The following is a 25,287-nucleotide window of genomic DNA, read 5'->3' on the forward strand; positions in this document are numbered from 1 at the left end:
ACTGCATGTCGAGGGGCGTGTCCATTGAGCGCGCATGAGAGAGAGAGAGAGTGAGAGCGAGAGAAAGAGGGCCCAGGAGAGGTGGTTTATAGTCTACAATGAAACTTGCGAAAGAAATGTATGCTTTCACCCAAGCAGTGTCAGGTGCACCAGTGCAACCTAGATTTTTCTTCAGGCTCACTCTAATACATTTTGGGTTCTCATTTGTTTGACGGGCGTAGTAACAATAACTAGGGGGCGCGGCTTTTGCTAACGGTCAATTGAGAGTTCTACTAGAATTGTGAAAAGCTGTATGATACATGTAGTTATCAGATTAGTCTGGATAGCTCTTCATCTCTGCATGATTTGAAATTCTATAAACATCAGCTACAGCATCTTTGATGAGAATTGACATATCGTATCAAAGATACTTAACATAGGGGCATAATGAAGGGTAATCATATCTAAATTAAAACCATTTGTATTTTCAAAGGATCTGGAAACACTCATTCATGCCTTCATCACATCAAGGCTGGATTACTGTAATCATTTTTATTTTGGTTTGACCCAATCCACTGTAGCAAGACTACAAAATGCAGCTGCCAGATTATTTACTGGAACAAAGAAGCGAGGGCACATTACTCTAGTGTTGTCTCAACTACACTGGTTCCAGTCCTTGCTGTAACACTAGGGGTGTATTCACACCAGGAAGGTCCGTTAGTTCACTTTCTTTGGTCCGGACCATTTTTGTTTTCTTTTTTTCTTTTTAGTGCGATTCGCTTTCACACTGTGATTAATTGCAACCGGACCAGAATTTATAAACAAAAGCACATGTGCTAAGGTCGTTCAACCATTGGCTGGTAAACGTGTAGGTGGGGTGAAGAATAGGAAGCCAAAGTCAAAGTTGGCCCACGTAAATACTATGTTTGCGTACTGTACTCGTTATTATCCTAGCAATATAGTTTATACAGTTACAGCTTTGCAGAAGTGCTTGAGCGTCAAGACCGTTTGATGCAAGTTTAACAATATCATGCTCGTAATTTTGCAACAACGAAGACGTGCAGCAAAACAGCTGAGAGAGCTCTCATGTGTGTCCAACATGCTAACAGCAGGCCTACGGAAGACGGAACGGGTAGGAGATGCAAAATCAAATTATTGTTGGCAAAAAAGCGTTAGCCCACTGCTGCTTACAGCTGTTGTGCGTCACGGAGCTATCCTACATTTCCCATAATGCGCAAAAACTACGGGAGCTCGTCAAATCCAAAAAAGGTAGATTTCTGCAACTGGGTCGGATCGAGGTCGGGCTGCTTTCACACCATAAACGAACCGCACCAGGGTTCGATAGGAACCGCTCTGAGACCACCTCCTCAGCTGGGTCTCGGTCTGCTTGTTTGGTCCGCACCAGAGTTCGAGTGATTGTATTCACACCAGTCAAAAAGGTCCGAGCCAAGGAAGAAACGAACTTGAGTTCGTTTTGATCGAACTAAACAAGGCAGGTGTGAATACGCCTTAGGTCTTTCTGTCCTGCCTCAACATCAAAGGGGACTGGGCCCTCTCAGTCCCCAGCTCTGGGATATGCTCCCTTCCTATATCAAGTCCAGCCCTACCTTACCTTGAAAATCCATCCTGTTCCCTAGCTTTTTATTTTCCATTTTCTTTGCTTATTTTAATTCATTATTAACGCTATGATCACCACTACAATCACAACTATTATTTGTTTAATTTTTCACTACCACTTTGAGTTCATGACTTCTGATATTTTTTTTTGTTATTATTATTATTATTATTATTATTATTACAGTGCATGAAAATGCACTGTACTGTTCTTCCTAGGCTTTTTCTTATTAGAGTGCATGAAAAATGCACTCTATTGTTATTCCACTTATTCTTATTATTCTTATTCTTCTTCTAACGCTTTTTGTGCGTTTAATGCGGCTTCAACGGTTTAACTTTGAAACTTCATTCAAACTGTGTCGCGTAGATCTTACTTAGGTGACTGGAGACATGTATTTTTCAACTTTGTAACTTTTATACTTTTTAAACTATTTAATTAAAACTATCAAAATTTCCCCATAGACTTAACCTTATGATTATGACATCACCGATTAGAATCCTATGCCAGAAATCTCTCTCCCAGGCTTTTAGAATCCTATCCCAGAACTCTCAGGCTTCTAGAATCCTACTGTATGCCAGAACTCTCTCTCTCAGGCTTTTAAGCATACAGTCTGGCTCTGATAAGACTACAGATCCTGTTCAACTGTTCCCTGTGCCCAAAACTGTTTCAAAATAAAAATCCTCACTACCATAATTCACTATCAAATCGTTCAACCATTTAAACTACTCAACTATTTAACTGTTCAGCCATTTTAACTGTCAGTTGTCATCAACTATTTAAACTAGGCTACTCAACTATTTATACTCAACTATTTAACTGTTTTAATTAATTCAACTATTTAAACTACTCAACTATTTAACTGTTCAGCCATTTTAACTGTCAGTTGTCATCAACTATTTAAACTACTCAACTATTTATACTCAACTATTTAACTGTTTGGCTATTCCAACTGTCAGTTTTCATGAGTCCTCACTTAAAATAATTCACTATTAATTAATTCAACCATTTAAACTACTCAACTATTGAACTGTTTGGCTATTCTAACTGTCAGTCCATCCATTGGCGTACTATTGATAATTGGGCTGATTAGGCTACACTATATAGTATAGCCTATAGTGTATTTCTAAATACATTAGGCCTATATTATTTTCTTTTTGTGTATTTTCTACCATCATTTTGATTGCTGTAACTATTTTCTTTTAGGCCTGAACAAGCAGAGGGCTAAATAAACTGCATTTTTACATACTTTCACATGGACTGTAGGCACACACTCCACATTATACTCTCTCCTGCTATTTACTAAAACATTTTTCTTGATCATTCTTTTTTCACCCTCGCACAGAAAAAACGGAACACCGAACGACATTTCACTACTATGATCCTTGTAGCCTAATCTACTTTATGTTTTTTTTTTTTTAATCCCATTATAACTGATATTTTTATAGTTTATGTTTTTTTCTTTATTATAATTCATTTCACTATTATTGTTTATTTTAAAGAACTTTGGATCAACTCTGTTAGTGTGAAATGTGAAATTAGTGTGAAATGTGCTGGCCTGACTTGACTTGGACAACCTTTTCAGTCTCTCTCAACATCCCTCCTTGATCCTCGATGCTCGGTCCTTCAGACTCGTTCCCACTGATCTATAACTATCTAGGTCAGTCAGGACGAGGACCGAGGAAGGAAGGGAGGACCGATAAAAGACGAATGAGAGGCACTCTATGACGTCGGTCAGTCGCGCGCTTCACACTGTTGAAAGGAGCTTTTCAAACTCAACTGAATCTCTCGTCCTGACCTCCTGTACTTCGCTACACTTGTTTCAGCCGAGTCGTCTCTCTACTGTTGACCAGAGCCATCAAAAACTTCGCATTGAAGTGACTTTTCACATCACCTTCAATTCCTTCACCAAATGTAATCAGTGATTAGAAAATTTCGAAAATCCTTATTCCGTATTTAATAATGTAACTATTTAAACTATGCAACTATTTAACTCTTTAGCCATTCCGAATTACAGTTGTCATCAGCTATGTATCCCACCAACAGTTTCCTCTGCCCACAACTGTTTCAAAATAAAAGTCCTCACACAATAATTCTCTATTAAATAGCTCAACTATTTGAACTACTCAACTGTTTAACTTTTTGCTCATTCCAACTGTTAATTGTCATCAACTATGACACCCCTCCACCTTTTCTCTACTTCTCTTCTATCTTTGTGCTTGAATGATATTTGAAACATTATCTATGGTATTTTACTGAGCAGAAATGTTTCAGTTTTCATGCACTCGTAATTCCCTGGAATTGCTTTCTCTAGTTCTTATTATTCTTATTCTTCTAACGCTTTTTGTGCGTTTAATGCGGCTTCAACGGTTTAACTTTGAAACTTCATTCAAACTGTGTCGCGTAGATCTTACTTAGGTGACTGGAGACATGTATTTTTCAACTTTGTAACTTTTATACTTTTTAAACTATTTAATTAAAACTATCAAAATTTCCCCATAGACTTAACATTGTGATTATGACATCACCGATTAGAATCCTATGCCAGGACTCTCTCTCCCAGGCTTTTAGAATCCTATCCCAGAACTCTCAGGCTTCTAGAATCCTACTGTATGCCAGAACTCTCTCTCTCTCAGGCTTTTAAGCATACAGTCTGGCTGTGATAAGACTACAGATCCTATTCAACTGTTCCCTGTGCCCAAAACTGTTTCAAAATAACAATCCTCACTACCATAATTCACTATCAAATCGTTCAACCATTTAAACTATTTAACTGTTCAGCCATTTTAACTGTCAGTTGTCATCAACTATTTAAACTAGCCTACTCAACTATTTAAACTTCTCAACTACTTAACTGTTTGGCTATTCCAACTGTCCGTTTTCATCAACTATGACTCCCTCCAACTGTTTCTACTGCCTGAAACTAAATTCACTATTAAATAATTCAACTATTTACACTACTCAACTATTTAACTGTTCAGACATTTTAACTGTCAGTTGTCATCAACTATTTAAACTATTCAACTATTTATACTCAACTATCTAACTGTTTGGCTATTCCAACTGTCCGTTTTCATCAACTATGACTCCCTCCAACTGTTTCTACTGCCTAAAACTAAATTCACTATTAATTAAATTCAACTATTTAAACTACTCAACTATTTAACTGTTTGGCTATTCCAACTGTCAGCTTTCATCAACTATGACTCCCTCCAACTGTTTCTACTGCCTGAAACTAAATTCACTATTAATTAATTAAACTATTTAAACTATTCAACTATTTAACTGTTACGCTATTCCAACTGTCAGATTTCATCAATTATGACTCCCACCAACTGTTTCCTCTACCCAAAACTGTTTCATAATGAAAGTCCTTACTACAATAATTCACAATTAAATAACTAAACATTTAAACTACTCAATTAATCAACTGTTCAGCCATTTTAATTGCCAGTTGTCTTCAACTATGACTCCCACCACCTATTTCCTCTGCCCAAAACTGTTTCAAAATAAGCCATCAGTGCCATAATTCTAGCCTAGAAATCTAGACGCCCCTAGCGGCAGCAAATGTAATTCACGCCAATCACAGCGTGTATAGAGTCAGTGGGTGGGCTTAACATAATGGTGACTGACATGCGACCAGAAGTTGCGACGGTAACGCATCCTGTTATTTGAAAACAAGAAGATGATTCGTTTAGCGTTATCCTATTGCGTGGAGAGGGAAGGTTACGCATCCTGCTACTTGAAAACAAGATGATTCGTTTAGCGTTTTCCTATTGCGGGGGAGGGAATTTGAAAGACAACTGTTTATCCCACCCCTCCGATTGAGCCCTGTCTACGGTGAGTGTCCAGACCCTACATCTTGATGTGGGTCTGGCTCGTCAGGCTACCATAATTCCGTATTTAATAATTTAACTATTAAAACTATGCAACTATTTAACTCTGTAGCCATTCCGAATTACAGTTGTCATCAGCTATGTATCCCACCAACAGTTTCCTCTGCCCACAACTGTTTCAAAATAAAAGTCCTCACACAATAATTCTCTAATAAATAGCTCAACTATTTGAACTACTCAACTGTTTAACTTTTTGCCCATTCACTGTTAATTGTCATCAACTATAACTCCCATCAACCTTTTCTCTACTTTATCTCTATCTTTGTGCTTGAATGATATTTGAAATATTATCTAACAATATTTCATTGAGCAGAAATGTTTACGTTTTCATGCACTCGTAATTCCCTGGAATTGCTTTCTCTAGTTATTATTATTATTATTATTCTTCTAACGCTCTTAATGGAGCTTCAACCGTTTAACGTAGAAACTTCATTCAAACTGCGCTGCGTAGGTCTTACTTAGGCCATGGGAGCTTTGTAATTTTCAAATTTGTAACTTTTATACTTTTTGAACTATTAATTAAAAACTATTAAACATTTCCCCATAGACTTAACATTGCGATTATGACATCATAATAGGGCAATTAGAATCTTATGCCAGGTGGCCAGGCCAGCTGCAGCAGCTCTCTCTCTCTCAGGCTTTAAGCATACAATCTCTCTGAAGACTACATATCCTGTTTCCTCTGTCCACAACTGTTTCAAAATAAAAGTCCTCACTGCAATAATACAATATTAAATCATTTAACCATTGAAACTACTCAACTATTTAACTGTTCAACCATTCCAACTGTCAGTTATCATCAACTATGCCTCCAGTCAACTACATGAAACCTCCATGTACCTAGCAACCAACATAGCAACCATTGAAATTAAGCGTTTATGGCCATTTCCATAGCAACGAACATGATTATACTGCAGTAACTTCTTGTTTCCTGATAGTGGCCACCATGGATACCCTAGCAACAAATGTTTCAAAATAAAAGTCCTCACTAGCAAGTTAGCTAGTTAGCATGGTTAGCATTGTTAGCATAGTTAGCATTTTTCGCATAACTGCTAGAAATGATTAACTAAGTTAGCTAATCAACCTGGTTAGCATTTTAGCATAGTTAGCATTGTTAGCATAGTTAGCATTTTTAGCAAAACTGCAAAAAATCATCACCTAAGTTAGCTAATCAACCTGGTTAGCGTTGCTAGCAATTGTAGCATTGTTAGCATAGTTAGCATTTTTAGCATTATTGCTAGAAATCATCAGTTACGTTAGCTAAGCAACCTGGTTAGCACTGTGAGCATAGTTAGTATAGTTAACATTTTTACCATAACTGCATGAAATCAGTAGTTAAGTTAACAATCAACCTGGTTATCATTGTTACCATAGTTATCATTTTAACAGGAATAGAAATCATTAGTTAAGTTTGAACTGGAATGTTTCAGCTTTAAACTGTCTACCTTCACACTATCAACTCTCTGTAAACTATGCAACCACCATGTTTACCCTAGCTACACCTTAGTAACCATATCCACATTATCTATCTATTTTTGCATTTTCATGCACTGGTAATTCCTTGGAATTGCATTTCTAGTTATTATTGGTATTTCATTACAATTGCCACTGCTTTATTATTATTATTATTATTATTATTATTTCATGTACTCTTTATTTTTTTACTATGAAGGCATTTTGAATTATATTATTTCTATTATTTTTGTTGTCATTATTATTATTATTATTTAATATTTTTTTTTAAGCACTTTGGGTCAACCCTGTTGCGTTAAATGTGCAATATAAATAAACGACTTGACTTGCCTTTTATTTGCTGGATTTTAGGTAGGGATACATTTGACAATAATTTCGATATTTCTAGTCCAGTAGAGACAGATGTTAATGAACAGATTTAATAATGACTGATAATAAACCTATAGACATATTATATATCAGTGTAGTGCTCCATTGCAATAACAAAACTGAGCTGAAAGCAGATATGTTGTGTCATTGGCTTTAGTTGCTGTTTGTTGTTGACCTGTCTAGTCTTCATGTCCTCTTTCTATGTTAGTCTATCTTGTCATCAATGTTTCTGTGTAACTTGTGTACTTGTTGCTCCAGGGCTCCCTTGTAAAAGAGATTCAATTATCTCAATGGGTTATCACCTGGTAAAATAAAGGATAAATAAAATAAAAAATAAAAATGTCTCTTTTGCCCAGTCCCCATTAAAGAGAAACATCCCCATAACATAATGTTGCCTCACCATCTTTCACAGTAGGTATGGTGTGTTTTGGGTGGTGTACTGTGTTTGTTTTTTTTGCCAAACATACCACCTGGAGTTCAGTCCAAAAAATTCAATCTTAGTCTCATTTGACCATGAAGTCTTTTCCTACATGTAGCAGAATATTTCAGATGTGTTTTTGCCCCGAACTCCAAGCGCTATGTTTGGTGAAAACCAAACACAGTTCACCACCCAAAACACACCATACCTACTGTGAAGTATGGTGGGGGCAACATTATGTTGTGGGGATATTTCTCTTCAGCAGGGACTGGGCAATTGGTCAGGATAGAAGGGAAAATGGATGCTGCCAAGTACACCCAAATTCTTGAAAACCTGCTTCCCTCTGCTAGACAGTTGAAGATGGGCAGGTCATTCACCTTCCAACACAACAAAGATCCTAAACATACTGCCAAAAGAACAACATAGTGGCTTAAGGATAGGAAGGTGAATGTCCTTGACTGGCCAAGTCAGGGCCCTGACTTAAATCCTGTAGAAAAGCTGTGGATTGACTTGTAGAGAGCAGTCCATTGCTGTTCCATACCGAATTTTACTGAATTTGAACAATTCTTCAAGGAAGATTGGGCAAATATTCCCCAGTCTAGGTGTGCAAAGCTAATAGAGACATGTCCAAACAGATTGATGGTTGTAATTAAAGAAAAATAAAGCTCTACAAAGTATTAAATCAGGGGTATGATGACTTTTCCAACCCTGTTATTTTGTACAGCTAAATTTGTAAATAAAACTAGAAAAATATATATTTTTTTTTTAAAGATGATTTTCTATAGGCACTGTATTCAACGAGAAAGACTGAAAGACAGACAGATAGTAAATAACAAGCTGGAATTGTCAAGGGAAGGGACTGTAATAAGAATATCCACCATCTGCCATCCTCCACCCCAGAAGCTCACATGTGTAGATTCCCTTCCTGAGAATGTGCTCAGTGCTCTGGAGGAGAGCAGCATCTTAATTGGCTCTGGGCTGCTTCTGGCACGTGTTGCAGCTTCGTGACTACACCCCACCACCCCCACCCGCCACCACCCCTCCCTTTCCCTCTCTCTTGGTGCTGAAGAAAGACTGAGGGAGAGGACTAGACTTGATTTGAGAAGAAATGCACCTCCATCCCAACGACACTACAGCATCATTTTAGTTATACAGATGAAGGCTTGCTCACACACACACACACGCACACACACACACACACACACACACACACACACACACACACACACACACACACACACACACACACACACACACACACACTACTTAAAGGCTGTATACGTGTAAGCTGTTATCTAGATAACAGGTGTACTTTAAATAAATGTTTCATGGGCACATGCAAAAAATGCACACTTGTTATAGGTATATTCAGTACACACTGACATACAGTACTCACTCACTCTTGCATTGTCATGCTTCATACTATAAATAGCTGTAATGGAATGAATGCAGCACATCTTGAATATACAGCCCTTAACTGACCACAGTATGTTGCTCAGTATTCACTTCTGTGTACAGTACATGTGTATACCTGAACATCATTTTGTCTGAAAATCCCCACAGTTCCTGGTGCATTTAATAAAAACATTGCACTGCAGTGAGAGCATTTCACTGTGTTACTTTAAGAGCCACACTCTGTTACTAATTTATAGTCCACAGTATGAATTAATAACTGAGTAACAGTACTGCAGCAATATTCTACTGCAGTTATTTTGAGAAAAAGACTTATCCTTCAAAAATCCTTCAATTTCCTTACAGTTAGTGACTGTCATACGATATTTTAAATTTCAGTGTGATTTGGGTCATTCTGTGTCAAATCAGATAAGGTTGTTACTGCACTTTCTCAGATTTTGTTCTATATTAAGAATGGGTTAAAAAAATAAACAGGAAAGTGCAATGTGATATACACACAGTATAGGCAGGTGGTGCATAAACAGTTCAAGATATAGTGCAGTGTAGACAATAGTATACAGTTAGGAAGGTGGGATGGTTTACAGTCATATATGTGACCTTCCACGGCGAAATCAGTCACAATGTCCAAATTTTCAAAATCAAAGTTATTACGTTTTCAGGAAGGGGCATAATCAACCTTCAAAACGATACCTATATCTAATGAATTGAACGTCATATTACTGAAATATAAACATTCAAAGGAGTTGAGTTCATCCTGTCATGCCAATAGAAAAACGGAGAAATCTGCCTCTGAAGTTAACCGTCGGCTCAACACTCACGAACGCTTTGTAAGGTCGCCGCTATTACAAGATTTACGGTACTTGTATCAACGACACAGCACGCGGATGGCTTGGTGGTTGTCAATGAGTGCATTTACCGTAAATATTGGAATAGAGCGGCAAAAACGAGACGCCTCTAACTTCCTGCTTCCTCTAACTTTCTCACCTCAACAAACTCACGTTTTTAGACTACAAAAGGTCAGTTTTTCGGCGAAATGTATTCACGGCCGTACAGTGTAGACCTCCCACTGTTTCAAAACACTTACAAAAAAAAATCCACGATTTTAGCACAAGTGACATAAATGGCCATTTTTCTCAGAAACGCCTGTTGCGACTTGCGACTGGTTATGCCGTGGAACGTCACATATCGAGGAGAGATGTTGAGAGGCACCCATAGTTCTCAAAATGGCTTACCTGAGGCCTATTTGTAGTGCTAAGGTTCAGACCGATTGGTGTTATGTTTTCTGTGCACGTGTTTTCAGGTGTATAAGTAAGTGCTTGCAATTGGCAGATGAGTTTAGCATTTTGAACAAAGTGTTTTCCCAATGATATCAGGGGATTTTGTTTTTGCACTAAGTGTTTAATGTAAGAAAAAGTGTGTAGTGCTTTGCAAAAAGGGTTTTGCAGAAAGAAAATGTGTGTAGTGTTTCGCAAAAAGTTTTTTGCAGAATTGCAAACAATGTGCAAAGCAGAGAATGTGTTTAAGCTATGGTTACACTGTGTGTAAAGCATAATACAAGAATTTTTGGTATTGAGGCTTTGGTGTAAGCATTTGATTTTAGTGTGTAAGCAATAGGCAAAAACTGTATTACAACAAGGCAAAATGTTGCCTACAGGCAACACCGTACCATAGAGGGTTAAGAAACTCTTTATTAACGTCTTCATCAATGGACCACGACAAAAATCAAAACCAAAACCCAGCCCGATTGAGTGCGTCATTGCTCCGCGATTATAAATTGCAGCGAGATGAAACCTTTATTGCACGAAAGAGCAGACGTACGGCTTTCCAACGAGCCACTTTATAAGTTGCGCAAGGACGCACATTGCATGCTCATACCAATTGTAGGCTATATGCCTTGATGGCATTAAACTAAGAAATATTTCCTGATTGGGGAAACTTTTTGTTTATTTTTCTTTCAGTCCATGGTTCCACCATTCGATCTTGCGGCAAATTATCAGACTTGAGAAGCACGCATCGCATCGGCAACTTCGCTGCTCAGTAGCCGAATTTTCTGTCGAGGAGGCCAGCAGTTAGAGAAAAAAGTTGCAGATCATAGACAAAGAAAGCATAGGCCTATGCTCTGAGAACAGAACACAACTGAATGTCAAGTGTAGCCGAGGGTCTGTCTACGCAGAAACAACAAGTGCATACATGTTCGTGACAAAATGTGGGGAATAGAATCGCGTTTCAGTGAGAATGCTGCAAATTATGTTTTTCTCTTCTAAAGACAATTATGTACGATAGGCCTATAAATTACAAAAAAATTAACGGCATATTTTTTTTTACCGACCCGACCAAACATGACCCGAATATGATATCATTAAAAATATTTTTTCTTGACCCATAACCGAGCAGAATCGAGAAAAAGAAGACTAGCCTATATGCAAAAATGTTATGTGCAAATCTAACAACTGAGATGCATCCCCTAATCATTATAGGTCAAAAAGGACAAGTAGAACACATAAACAACCACAGGATTCATGAGGTCATATCCTTTTGAAATAAATTAAGTCACCGTTAATGCTACGGGGCAAACATGTGTTTCTTAGCGTCTTGAAACTTTCTTCTGTGAACTGAAAGTCCGATCAAACTTAATTCAAAGGCAGTCCATAATTCAAATGAAATTGTTTTCTAACGAAAAAGTCCTAACTTTTATAATAGCCCCAAATAATATAATATTTAAATAGACAAGATGTGTGTGGTGCGTCGGAAAATGGGACATTTTATTTTTCATTGCTTCCCGCCTGATCAAAACCGTTCAGGAATTATTTATGCAAAAGTGAAACGTTCGTAATTCATTCTCCCTCCTTCACTTTCGGTTCGGAATGAAACAGCATAAGAGAGCATAAACTATAGTTTCTCCTGTAGGCCTATTTTATTTTAGAAAATTTGACAACAGCCAGCTTACATTTCAAACTAGAATGTATTTCCCCGGTGGGAAAGTGCGAAGTGTGCTTGCTCCAACGCGCCTTGACAGCGCCCCGGCAGGAGAAGCGACCACTTGCCCTCAGGTCAAAGCGCCAAAGTTTGGCCAAGATGCGAAGCTGCTTCGAGTTTGGCGGCGTTGCCCTCGATTGCTGAATTCTTACACTGACGTGACGGGTTGCCTAGCTTCATCAGTGGTATGTCCCATAGCACCTCCAATGCCAAAATGTAGATGTCATCCCAAACACGTAAAGAGATATGAGCCAAAATGCATTTTTGCTAATTGTGACGTCCCCTAGTGGCCAAATTACACCAAATTTACAGAGGCTACTTTGAATGGTGTCCAAAATCATCCCGCCAAATATGGTCTTGACACCTCAAAGTGTTTGGAGGCTTCGCCATCAAATTTGATTGGCTGCCACGGGTGAACACTTTGATGCATGGAAATGAAATGTACACCTCTAAGGTCTGTAGACCTTGTGTTGAATTATGTATGAGTTGTTCATGTGTAGCCAGTAGGGGTGCAACGGATCGAAAAAGTCACGGTTCGGATCGTTCCTCGGATCAAGAGTCACGGATCGGATCATTTTTCGGATCAGCAAAAAAAAAAAAAAAGACAAGACAAGACAAATAAACATAGTTTTGTCTTTGGCGGGATGTTGTAACGTGGCTCAAGCACTTTCAGCATGTGTTTAAAGTAGGCTAGTGTTGTCACGATACCAAAATTATTGTTTCGATACCGATACTAAGTCAAGAATGACTTTTTTGATGCTTTTTTACAATTTTAGTTGATTTGGTGTTTAATCACCTTATATTGAATATTGTGTGATCATTCACACCAGTGGCCATCCAAGATTCTGCTTGACCCTCCACACACAATCTGCATAATTACTAGTGGCTACAAATGTTTAGTCATTTGTGTAGGCCTACTGATTTAGCTATCTTTAATGTGGTGTGGAGGAGTGCGCATAGGAGATGTGTGTAATTGAGTCCCTGTCGCTTTAAGAAATACGTGAGGGTAATTAGGCTTCAGTCTCACGGTTCTTGAGAAAATAAGTTGGATATAGTGCATGATGACAAGGATATTTCATTAGATAAAATACATGTTAATAAAACTAACAAGTCGAAGAAAATCTTTCTGGGATCATAAAAGAGATGAGTGTCTTGCAATGCTCCTTTATGATTTTAGTGAGCACAGCTATCTCCAGATGTAGCCTACAAGTTAGCCAATGTTGCGTAGCTTATTGCTGACATTGAACCCAACAGTAGGCTAAGCCTTACCTAAATATCATAGCATAGGTAGGTGCGCAACAAACTTGAGATGTAAGTGTGCACAAACGAACTTGATATTAGGCTATTATTGTGTTGCTGCTATGCAGCCACATCAGCACTTAAACTAGCAGCCATGTATTGCTGGTTATGGCATGACCGCTAATAACGTGTGTGAGAGCAGAAAAGACACGCAGGCAGGCTAGGGGAGCAGAGCAGGGAGGGACTAGAAGCATGCCTTGTGGACACGCATGTTACTTCAAAAGAACACACGGACATTATTATTAATAATTATTATAAATCAATCCGCGGATCATGTGTGTGCCGAACCGAAGATACTGATCCGAACGGATCACGGATCAATGATGATCCGTTGCACCCCTAGTAGCCAGCATGAAACACGTAACCACTGAAGGAAGGAAGGAGCCTAAGGAACTAGGCATGTTTCTAGAACAAATACGAGTAATGCTAGGAGCATAGCTATCCTGTTTTTCGGGAACATCCGCAGTTTACTCACTGTTGAATAAGTTGCAATGTGTTATAGCCTCAAATTGATGGTAAAATACGATTTTCTTCGTCGATCGTCGGGAGAATTAACGATCAACTATCGATTGATCATTAATATTTTTATATTATAATTTATTGTTTATCACATTTAAAATGCAATGAAATACAAAACTACAACGTGTTTGTTGCGTAGTGTGAGTCTTGAAGCAATGAAATCAATTTCACTGTGTGGCAACAATTAAACATTTTACCAAGCAGGGGCAATATTAGACGACATTCTCAGTTACCTGTGACTTTCTGTTTTGATTGCCCTCACTCAGTTTCAACCTAGCATCAACTCGAATTTAACATGGAGGATATGCGATGCTCAACGAGCTGAGAAAATGACCCAATGGATCTACAAGTTCATTAAGATGATAGGCTGCCCTTATACATCTATTGAAACGAGCATCACATTCTGTCACGATATAATCTAGTATCACCAGACTGGTAAAATATCACTGACAGCTCCTGCTTCTTTTCTTCGTAGTGACATTCTACCAGTTAGGTAAATAACGTTACAGGATGCACCGCTATATCTATTCAAGTGGTAGGCTGCTTAGTTTGAGTTATGGCCGTGTTGTACTTCGCTTTGGACAAAGGCATCTGCTAAATAGCATAACCATAACCATACATGTTATTGTAGGCTAGTGTTTGCAGCGAACTAAGTCACTTAATAGCAAAATTAAAATGGTCCCAAGCCACACTTCACCGTGACCTCTTCATGATTACTAATGAAATCAAAATGGAAAGTCGCAGGTAACTGAGAATGGCGTAAAACATTTCCCCCGGCTAGTCAAATGTTTCATTGTTGCCACGCAGTGAAATTAATTTAATTGTTTTAAGACTCACACTACCTGCAATAGTTTAATCGATTACAAATGCATGCAATCAACGAAATTCGTAATGATCAATCCTCGATCGTCGATTGTTTATGCCCATCCCTAAGGACGACTCACCTGTTCAAATGATGTAATAGGATACAATTTGGTTTTGATATGTCAAAGCAACCAGGCTGTTACTGGTTAGCGTGTCTGAATATGAAATTGATTTTGGATAGGTTGCATGTGATAAAAGCTATGCCATTTCCTGTCCAGACAGCATTCATATTCAGAAATACTGTACACCGGCAACGAAGACACACACACACACCTCTTTCAAACAGAAACGTCGGTCCGTTACATCTGCCTCTTGTCCACGAACTGCATGTTGCTGAGTTGACCCACAACGGCACCAGCAACGAAGACCTTCACACAAACACACACACACACACATACACCGCCCCCTCAAACACAAATATCTGTCTGTTACGTCTGCCTCTTGTCCACAAACTGCATGTTGCACAGTTCACCCACATCTACACACAATTCTTTGATTTATAAATAACCCCAGCATTAAAAAACTGCAATGTGTCAAATGTTAATATATAAATTTACTGTATGGGCAATTCCATGCAAAACGGGCAAGTCCATAACCCCACACAGCGTCAAACTATGATATGGATGATGATTTCTTAAAAGTTTACCATTTCACTCTTCTTGTTTGTACAACATATTCGATGACATTGTTAACATAATCATTTGCATTATATAAATGTAACCCCTTTTTCCACCCTTACAGTATGTCTCAACATACAGTATACTGGAGTCACATTCATAAACATAAACAGGATCCTAGGTTCTAAATTTGCTGGACTTACTGTCTAACATAAAGGTAAAGAATAGTAATAACAGAAGAAAAGGTAAGAAGATGTTGATAGTGTGATTAACTAGTGTGGTGCCTCCTGAAGAATTTCTATACCACTGCCCTGGTGGAAATATGTAAATCCTCAGAAATGTCAAGTGACTACAGTTACTTCTACCTGCTTTGTTATAGCATACCCTAAATGAAATACTATGCAACCATCACAAAACATTTATTGTATCCTTTGTTCTTAACTCTTAGAATTCAGTTCAGTATGAAATGATAAGATGAAAGTTAAAAAATAGTTTTCTAAATAGTAACTTTGTGGTAATAATTCACCCAGCCTAAATGACTTCAATGTTTACCATGAGCAATAGTTAAATGAAACTCACAGTAACACTTTCTATCATTTTGGTAGGTCTACTCACTTGAGCAAGCACACTAATTAGGTTTTATTCGGTTTTAGGAAAATAGTCACGCATAGTTCAAGGATAGCCAACATGTTTTCATTAAATAGCAGGAATGTTCTTCTATGATTTAGGTAGGTTATTGTGGTATGGCATTGTGAGTTGTCCCGTCCACTTTTTCGTTGGTCATAATTGGCTGGGTGCTTAACTTCGGTAGCCTACCATGACTCGGAGTTTGGTACTATCTATCTGTTATATCCAATGCATTTCCTACCTAAACGTATTAACCGGTAGCCTCGTTTGTGTTACCCAATATGTTTGTTGCATAGCCTACAATAGTTAAACACAAAATTACCAGTAGCCTATGTTAGAATGGTACCATCAACCTAAACCTTTATACATTTAAAGCTCTGAAGCTTCCCTCAAGTGTCTGGAGTATCACAGTATAATGCAATAAATGTCAGTATTCTGTGTCAGTAACGAAACAATTCATGCAGGCTGCTTTTACACAGTCCCATGTAGCGATCTTTCATTCTCTTTGGTATTCACGCGACTACTGAAAAGATGGCGTGATCTCACACACAGGGCGGTAGAACGCTGGTCAAGCAGGCTCCCTCAGATTCTCTCGTTGTCTACACACACACGAGCGGTAGTCTCTCAAACCAGTCCAGGCACACCGCAAGTTGACTACTTGACTAGCAGGTTAGCTTCCACGCTAAATGGTAAATGGAGACCAAGCGCGCTGTTGCCGGGGCGTTGGTCGAAGGTAATATAAAAGCAAACTGCTGGTAGGCTACTGCAAGGCATTAACATCAAAATTGGACCTAGAATTAGCTGCTATACAATAAGTGGGCCAAACTTCACAGTTTAAGTCTCCACATATAAGCTTGCCTACCGAGTCGAAAAACATAGCTTCCTCAGTGGCCTCAGCCTGAAAGGAATTCTGGGACTTTTCCCTAAAGGGGAAATTATTATTTTTACCTAATTATTATTATTAGGCATATTATTATTATTATTATTATTATTATTAAAAAGGTAATCTAATGTGCTATTAGTCTATAGCCAACCACCATGAACAACGGATTATAGATTGATTTACCCAGAATGCTCAGGTGAATACAAAACTGCCAAAACACACCGTCGCTGTGACACATCGTGTGATTTTCGACTATATATAGCAACTGAACATATAACACTTTCAACAGCGAGTAAGTCCGTACTTGTCCTTCGGGGCCATGGCGTTGCTAAGATCTAAACCATCTCAGGATGAGATACCGATGCGGACAATCCTAGTGATGACTGTACAATAGCGGCCTGTCTCCGTCGTCGACTTAGTAAATGAGTATGTGTGGAATTGTTCTGATGTGGAGTAATTGTGCGACTGTGTGGCAAAACTATGTACCTCTGTGGTAATAACAATTGTGTCTTACAAGATTGGCCATAATTGATTTTTTTTTTTTTTAAATATCAACATTGTATCTTAAATCACTCTGAAATGTCCTTTTGGCATTACCTAAGCAATTTAAGATGAGCTATTCCGTGAAATAGTATACATTCACCAACACACACATTTTTGTTAATTATAGAGCCATCAAGAGACCAAATAACACCAAATTTATTGAGGGTGCTTTGGATGGGATCTCAAGTCATCCCACCAAATATGGCTTTCATACGTCACAGCATTTCCAAGTTTCCTGTTTGGCGGCTTCGCTCGCTGAATTTAATTGTTTGTCACAGGCGAACGCTTGGACGTATGAAGGTGAAATCAAGGCGTTTGATCCGCCTTGGTCTGTAAATCAAGCGTGCCAAGTTTCATGACGATCGGATGAACTATGCGGCCAGAGTCGCTTTACTTTGACTTTGGACAAAATTCAAAATGGTGGAAAATTCATCATGGCAGAAAATGACGTCACATGGTGCGTTGGAATCGGCTAGGTCAGAGGATTCCAATGGTATACGTTTTATCAAAATCGGCCATACGGATCAAAAGTTACGGGCATGAACATGTTTTCCAAATTTGACCAGTTGGTGGCGCTAGAGCGTGAGAGCTGCGAGCATGAAACCTGGTGGTGTCAATCAGGGTAGTCTCCTCTATCAGCATACCAAATTTCATGACGTATCAAAAAGCTGTATACAAGCCACCATCCTCGTATCAGGACCCACGCGTGAGAGGTGGACAGCGTCTCTAGCTCTAAATCCCTAGGACAAGATAGGGAGACAAAAGTTGGACTTAAGATAAATAAGTATATGAAACGCACGGATAACAATAGTGTGCTTTTGCAAGCACACTAATAAACATATAGCCTAATGTATACATAGGCAAGAGGTTTGTGGTGCGTCGGAAAATGGGACATTTTATTTTTAATTCTTTCTTGCATTTAGAACCATTTTGTTTTGTTGCCAGCATAAAAAACAAGCGTACCATCGGCCTATCCACACATTTGAAATAAAATGTATGAATTGACCCAAAAACGAGAACACAAGTTGTGCTTTGGACATATGTGGAATTTAGTGGAAACTGGCCTCGTGACCTCATGAAACCATTAGTGACAGCAAAACAAACCTAAACGAAACTGCCAGATGCATCTTCATAAAATGGGCTAACAGAAGACACCTTCATAAACAATAACAAGTTTTATCGTGAGACTGCTAGGCTATTAAAAGCAGAAAAGATGTTCAGCTTGCTTCGGGATTTAATTCACTTTTGGTTTGTTTGGTGGTAAATGTCGACATTCCTAACCCTGCTCACAAGTGCCACCTGGTGGTTGTTTGGGTCATTGCAGCTTCACTTGGGAAAAATAAATAAAATACACGTGATTCACGCGTGAGGTCTCATGAGAATATCATGTGAAAGCGGCCAATGTCAACCAACTCCCACTGTATATGAACTAGTCCAGGCCAAAAACCCTATTCAGATCTGTGGGCAAACTCAAGCCCCGTCACTGCTACCCCTTTTCCACCGCCACGAACCAGGTGCTGGTTCCGGGCTGGTGCTAGTGCCAGTTCGGTGCTGGTGCTACCTGCCGATTATCCAAGAACCAGCTCGCTTTTCCACAGACTGAGTTCCAGAGTAGTGCTGCGTCGCTACGTCACTGTTTACGTGCGCTTTTGTATCCCAAAACAACCAGCAGAAATGGAGATGCGGTGGAAAAACTTATTACGATTAACTTTGAGCACAAAAAGCTCAAATGTTGAGAGAGTTCAACTGTATCACTGTATCCATTTGTGGAATAAAACCGGACGTGCCCTATGTTGCATGTGTATTTATTGCAGTCGCTAGAAAAGCATGTTAGCCAACACTTCATTAGCACCCGTTGTTATGGTTATGACCATGCTACGCTGCTTTTTTTGCTGCTAACGTTAGCCTGACCAGAAACACCACAGTAGTTATATCAACATGCTAGGTTGATATGTTTTGGTCAACAAGCTAACAAGCTGACTTTACCGTTCAGGAGCTTACAGCAACCTGCAATGATCTGTGTGTCCGGGACACATTTGTGTCGCATATAAACAATAAAGCATATCAAAATTAGCCATTAAAAGTGGTCAAGAAACCTTTCTTCACATTGAATATTTCCAGTTACGACCCCCGGAGCTGCCGCCATTGTTTTCAGATTTTTTTTGTTACTCCCGCCTCTGTGGACAACGCAAGCTTCTGATTTGCTGACGTAACTGGTTCTTATCTCTGGTCCAGCTCAAAGTTGGTGCTGAGTTGGAACCAGTTTTCCTGGCTCAGAGCCAGGTTATTTTGTGTGGAAAAGCAAAGAACCGGTTCCAGACTTGGCACTGGCTCCGAACCAGCACCAGAACCGCGTCGGTGGAAAAGGGGTATGCCTGTCCTAAGACCCTTGAGCAGTGCCAGGCCTTCCTACACTTCTTTGAAGACAAAATCAGCCAAATTTACCACAGCTTCAACCCAAATGCTATCTTTCTCTCTCTCTCCTCCTTCTTTGGGTCCTCAGCTCTCCCATTTCACCACTACTGGTCCCCTCACTATCACTTAAATCATCTCTAAGTCAATTCCTCATCATGTCAGCTCGACCCTGCCCCCACCCCTCTACTTAAAGCCTGTGCCACAACCCTATCTGATCCCATTACATTGCTTGTAAAAACCTTCCTCAACTCTGGTGTTGTGTCTGCTGCCTTTAAAAATGTTACAGCCATTATCAAAAAAATTATTCCTACCTAACATCACTGATGAACTTACTGTCCTATCTCAAACCTCCCCTTCCTGGCCAAGGTTCTGGGAAGAGTGGTGGCTTTACAACTACACACCTCCTCCTTTATAACTACACACCTCCTCCTTTACAACTACACACCTCCACAACCATCACAACCTTTACAAGCCCTTGCAATCTGGCTTCCGCTCATGTCACAGCACAGAGCCTGCCCTTCATCGCATACTCCTGTCTGCTGACTCTGGTTCTCTTAACATTCTCATCCTCCTTGACCTCAGTGCTGCATTTGATACCATCAACCACACTGTTCTCATCTCCCGTCTGTCTGCTTTTGGTGTTAATGGCACAGCCCTAAATTTGTTTCAGTCATACCTCACCAACAGAAAGCAGTTTGTCACACTTGGTCCACATCAGTCCCCCATGTCCCTTGTCACTTGTGGTGTCCCCCAGGGCTCTGTACTTGGGACAGTTCACATATTGCAATACATTCAAAACTCTGCAGCCAGGCTCCTCACCCATACCAAACGATCTGCACACAACACCCCCATTTTCCATCAACTCCACTGGCTACCAGTTCTGTCCCTGATCAAATACAAAGTACTACTACTCGCCTTCAAAGCCCTCCACAGTCTTGCTCCCCCCTACGTCCGTGACCTCTTGACCCATTACACCCCTTCCAGCTCACTCAGCTCCTCTAACCATAATCTACTGTCTATCCCCCGCACCAGGATCTCCACCCTGGGTGGCAGATCCTTCAGTGCCTTGGCCCCCAAACTCTGGAACTCCCTTCCCCAACCTCTTCGTGACTGTCCTTCTCTTCCTTTCTTCAAAGACCCTGTTAATGTTCTCTTTCACACCCAACACATAACCCTGTACTATCAGGTTTTCTTTGTTGTACTGTTTGCCTGTTTTTTGTATTCTCATTGTTGTATTGTTGTATTTTCTTATTTTCTTGTGTCGTCTTTGTTACCTCCGCCAAGGAGGTTATGTTTTCGGGTTTGTATGTTTCGGGTTTGTTTGTTTGTTTGTCTGTCTGTTTATCTGTCTGTTAGCAAGATAACTCAAAAAGTAATGGATGGATTTTGATGAAATTGTCAGGGAAGGTCAGAAATGACCAAAGGAAGAAACTATTACATTTTGGAGTGATCTGTAACACCGTCGGTAATCCATGTTTTTCGCTTAGTGGTGTAATGGCATGGTATGGCCACGTGGTGGCGATCTGAATAGTTTAGGTTCAAATGTATGACAACCTAGGAAGAACAATACAGGCGGAGGTCTGTGCTCTCTGAGTGCTTATCTAGTTTGTACTGTATTCTTCCTTACTATGTAAAGTGACCTTGGATTTGAGAAAGGCGCTATATAAAATAAACATATTATCATTATTATTATTATTATTATTATTATTATTATTATTATACATAGTGTACTAGAAGTGACCTTGTAAGAGCATAATAGATATGGATATGCAATATGAACGACATGTACAGTTGTTGTTCAAACATGTTCTCATGAACCACTACAAGTTTGTAGTTCATGCTAATTAATTTCTGCAAGGCTCTACATTTGGAAGAAAAAGTACACAAAGAATGATATTAAAGGTAGTATGAACTTGTACACATTGTACACATTGGTATCAATCATTTTTTTTTTCTTTGCATTTTATACTTTATTAATGTTGTGTTTTTCAGTCATTTTCATAGTATTAAATGAGTGTGTGGGATAGCTTCATGTGTATTTGAGACCTCCAGTATTGGTTCAACATTAATATTAAAAGTATTGTATTTGTACACAAAATACTGATTGATGCCATGTGGGTACAACCAAAATGTTTACATGACCCTCAAGATCACGAGTTTTGTGCTTTGTCCAGGCCCTTATGTTTTGTATTATATAGAATTATTTGCCTCTGCCTTGTCAATTAATTCCGTATAATGAGACACCTTGGCATTCGTCATCCCTTACCGAATGGACATACAGGACAAACTTTCAATGGTCCAATCATACTGAGAACATAATTGTCTTTCTTCCATCATTTAAGACAGTAATGCCCAAACATGGCATGTGATTAAGCAAGTTATTTGTATTTCTAAGATTTTATTTAAATGAATTTATGAATATTACATATGTGCCAACACTGATGAATTGGATGTATGATTGGTCCTATTTGTGATAGGTTTCTGGAAAGCCACATGTCCCCCATCTTGTGCCAGTCCACTTCTGGTCTTTGTGAATTCTAAAAGTGGTGACAATCAAGGAGTGAAGTTTCTGCGACGTTTCAAGCAACTTTTGAATCCAGCTCAAGTGTTTGATCTGGTGAACGGAGGACCCCATTTAGGGTGAGATAAATTGTTCCTGTTCGGAAACTGACAAAATCATTAGTCAGTCAGATGGTGATTTTCTGTTTTGATCCACTGCAGTAGCATTTGCAATTCTCTGCAATAGCCCACTATGTTAATGCCTCTAAATGAGCACAAAATGAAAACCTGCTGTCAGCTTTTGATAGTATTGGATTTAAGACATATATGTAGACCTTTACACTACAACTTTTAATGTAGTTATTCACCACTGTGTATATTGATTGATTGATTGATTGATTGCAGACTTCGCTTGTTCCAGAAGTTTGATAACTTTCGAATTCTTGTTTGTGGTGGAGATGGCAGTGTGGGCTGGGTACTTTCAGAAATTGACAAACTCAGTCTTCATAAACAGGTGAGGATTCCCGTTGTTGTATAGATTGTGCTCTATTTAATAGTAGTAACCGATGTCAGCAGGCAACAGCAAGCTTGGGACATTCAGATTGAACAGAGATAAGTTTTTCTGTAAGCTTGTCTTTTGTCCAGTGGCTGAGAAGTTATGGTGGTGATGGATGTCAAACAAACTGTTTATGGGTATTTATAAGCTGAAGGACAGACTGTTTGTTACTTAGTTACATATACATTTACATTATATCAATGTTTTAGCTTACTTCTCAGCATTTGCAACAGAGCCACATTGTCGTGCATTTGGTGTATGTGTATGTAACACCCACAAACTTAATAACTTCCCTCAAATGTAATAAACCACAAATGTAATAAAAATATGCACTTTTAAAATGTAATAATCCCGCAAACGTAATAATTTCCCATAAATGTAATAACAGTTGCCTACTGTTAACACTAGAAGCGCCGCGCCGTTCTGACCCACTTATACCTAGAAGCGCCGCGCCCCGGTCATTTGACCGCTTTGACGACCTACTAGAAGCGCCGTGCTGTTGTGAACTACTTAAAGCGCGGCGAGGCGGTCAAATGACCGCTGAGTCCTTAGACTGGGAGGCTTTTACTTACATATAATGATCGCTAGATGGCGCTTCGTGCACGAATGAAATCGTTTGGTCATAAATTCAGTTTGCACTAAGCCATGTGTCATTCGTGTCAGACCGTGTTGTTGATAATCTGTGGTTGTTTGTTTCATTATGACATACAGCACGTTTGAGTTATCTGTTCATGTATTTGTGTTGATTTGTGTTGTTTGAGGTAAAAACGTTGGAAGAGTTATTGAACAAACCTTAAGCAAACTTGACTTTCAACTAAAATGCTCTAAAAGTGAATGTGGCTAGTTCTAATTCACTCCCCAAATTCACTTCTATTCATTTAATAGGTAGGCTAGCCTATATGTTCGCGCCGCCGAAAATGATCGGACCTGGTCACCCGGAACAAAGAGCCTAACAGTCTGGTTTCAATTACACAGTAGCCAGGATTTCATGCCGCATTTTACAGGCTACCGTGGCTACTTTCTAAAACAACTTTCATTCATTTAGGGAGAAGCATCTTATAGGGTCTAGGCTAGCTACCTCGGAGGGAGGGAGATAGAGAGAGCTATGCTGAGCAGGCATAGGCGTGAGAAGTAGCATCATTTAAAATAATGAGTGAATGATATTCTCCGTTTTGCGAATGTGTAGGCTATGTTTGCGATGTCTGCTGAAAAAAAGCTATAGGCCTATTCTTTCTAAGCTAACTTCTATGTGAATTCGAGATTCAGCATTGAGACACACATTTTCACATTCCTGATAAGCAAGGCTGCAGCTCACTGGTTAGAGCTTCGGCCTGAGGACTCAAGGGGTGTTGGTTCGATTCCCAACCTATTCATGACGGAAGTCCTTTTGAACAAGGCATCAATAAAGTAGGCTATATTCTATTCTTTTCTATTCACATAACTACACGCACGCTGGCAAATTCGAACATTCTGAAACGCGCATATGCGATGAAACATTGCGCATTCTTCCACGAGTTGCCTAAACAGTCAGCCTACAGACTAGGCCTATGCAGGGACAGATAGATGGGGTGGGGGTGGGGAGGCAGTTAATTGTCCTCAATATCTCGGTGATGTCTGTAGCCTAGCCTAGACGAGTGTAGGCTATGGGGGAGGGGGGATGATCGGTTTCAAATAGGCTGCAATGGATAGTGTTATGTATAGACCCCGAAGCCATTTGCTTTGAGAACGGCTGGCTGATGAAGTTGTTGGCTGGCTAGCTGGCTCAGCCAAAACCTTAATGCAGCCGCCACAGTTTTCATGACTGATAATGGTTTTAGTTGCCACTTCATGTCTACAGATGTGTAGGCTATATTGTATTAGATATCAACACACAATGTTATTGTATTGTTTTGGACAACGTTCTGCACGTTTCACTTCAATGTAGACTGCATGCGTTCAATTGCGTTGTGAATGCGCAGCAATCTCTGGAAAGGAAACGGTGGAAGTCGCAGCAGTAGCCTAATAGCAAAGATTCTAGAACAGAGCCTATCACGTTCAATGCTGTAAATCCATCTGTTCCATAATATTTGGTTCATATCATCAATCTTTGGTTTTGGTGTTTGTGCAACCGGGCCCTGACGATTTAACAAAAGTCTGAGTAACGTAGGAATTAGGAAAGTATGTAGGCCTAAGGTGAGATCAAAATCAGGCTACTTTGTTTCCTTCTTTTCCCCATGTCATTTTCATTGGTCGTCAACTCACTGTGAGTCTTGTGTATCGTAGCAACGAGCACATACTGATGTGGTGTGTCCAGTGGGAAAATCTCATGCAGGCCTAGTTTCTAAGCTAT

At 39.4% G+C, this 25,287-nt stretch overlaps 1 protein-coding gene across 2 annotated transcripts in view; it reads left to right on the plus strand.

Annotated features, from left to right (window-relative positions):
• Positions 1 to 25,287, plus strand: part of dgkh (diacylglycerol kinase, eta) — a 259,266-nt gene that overhangs the window by 107,112 nt on the left and 126,867 nt on the right. For both annotated transcript variants that reach the window (XM_062533724.1, XM_062533723.1), the window contains exons 10-11: positions 22,381 to 22,543; positions 22,808 to 22,916. In XM_062533724.1, the coding sequence (XP_062389708.1) occupies positions 22,381 to 22,543; positions 22,808 to 22,916 (272 nt within the window). The remainder of the gene's footprint in view (positions 1 to 22,380; positions 22,544 to 22,807; positions 22,917 to 25,287) is intronic.

Source organism: Sardina pilchardus, chromosome 4 (genome assembly GCF_963854185.1).
Source record: "Sardina pilchardus chromosome 4, fSarPil1.1, whole genome shotgun sequence".
NCBI lineage: Eukaryota > Metazoa > Chordata > Actinopteri > Clupeiformes > Clupeidae > Sardina > Sardina pilchardus.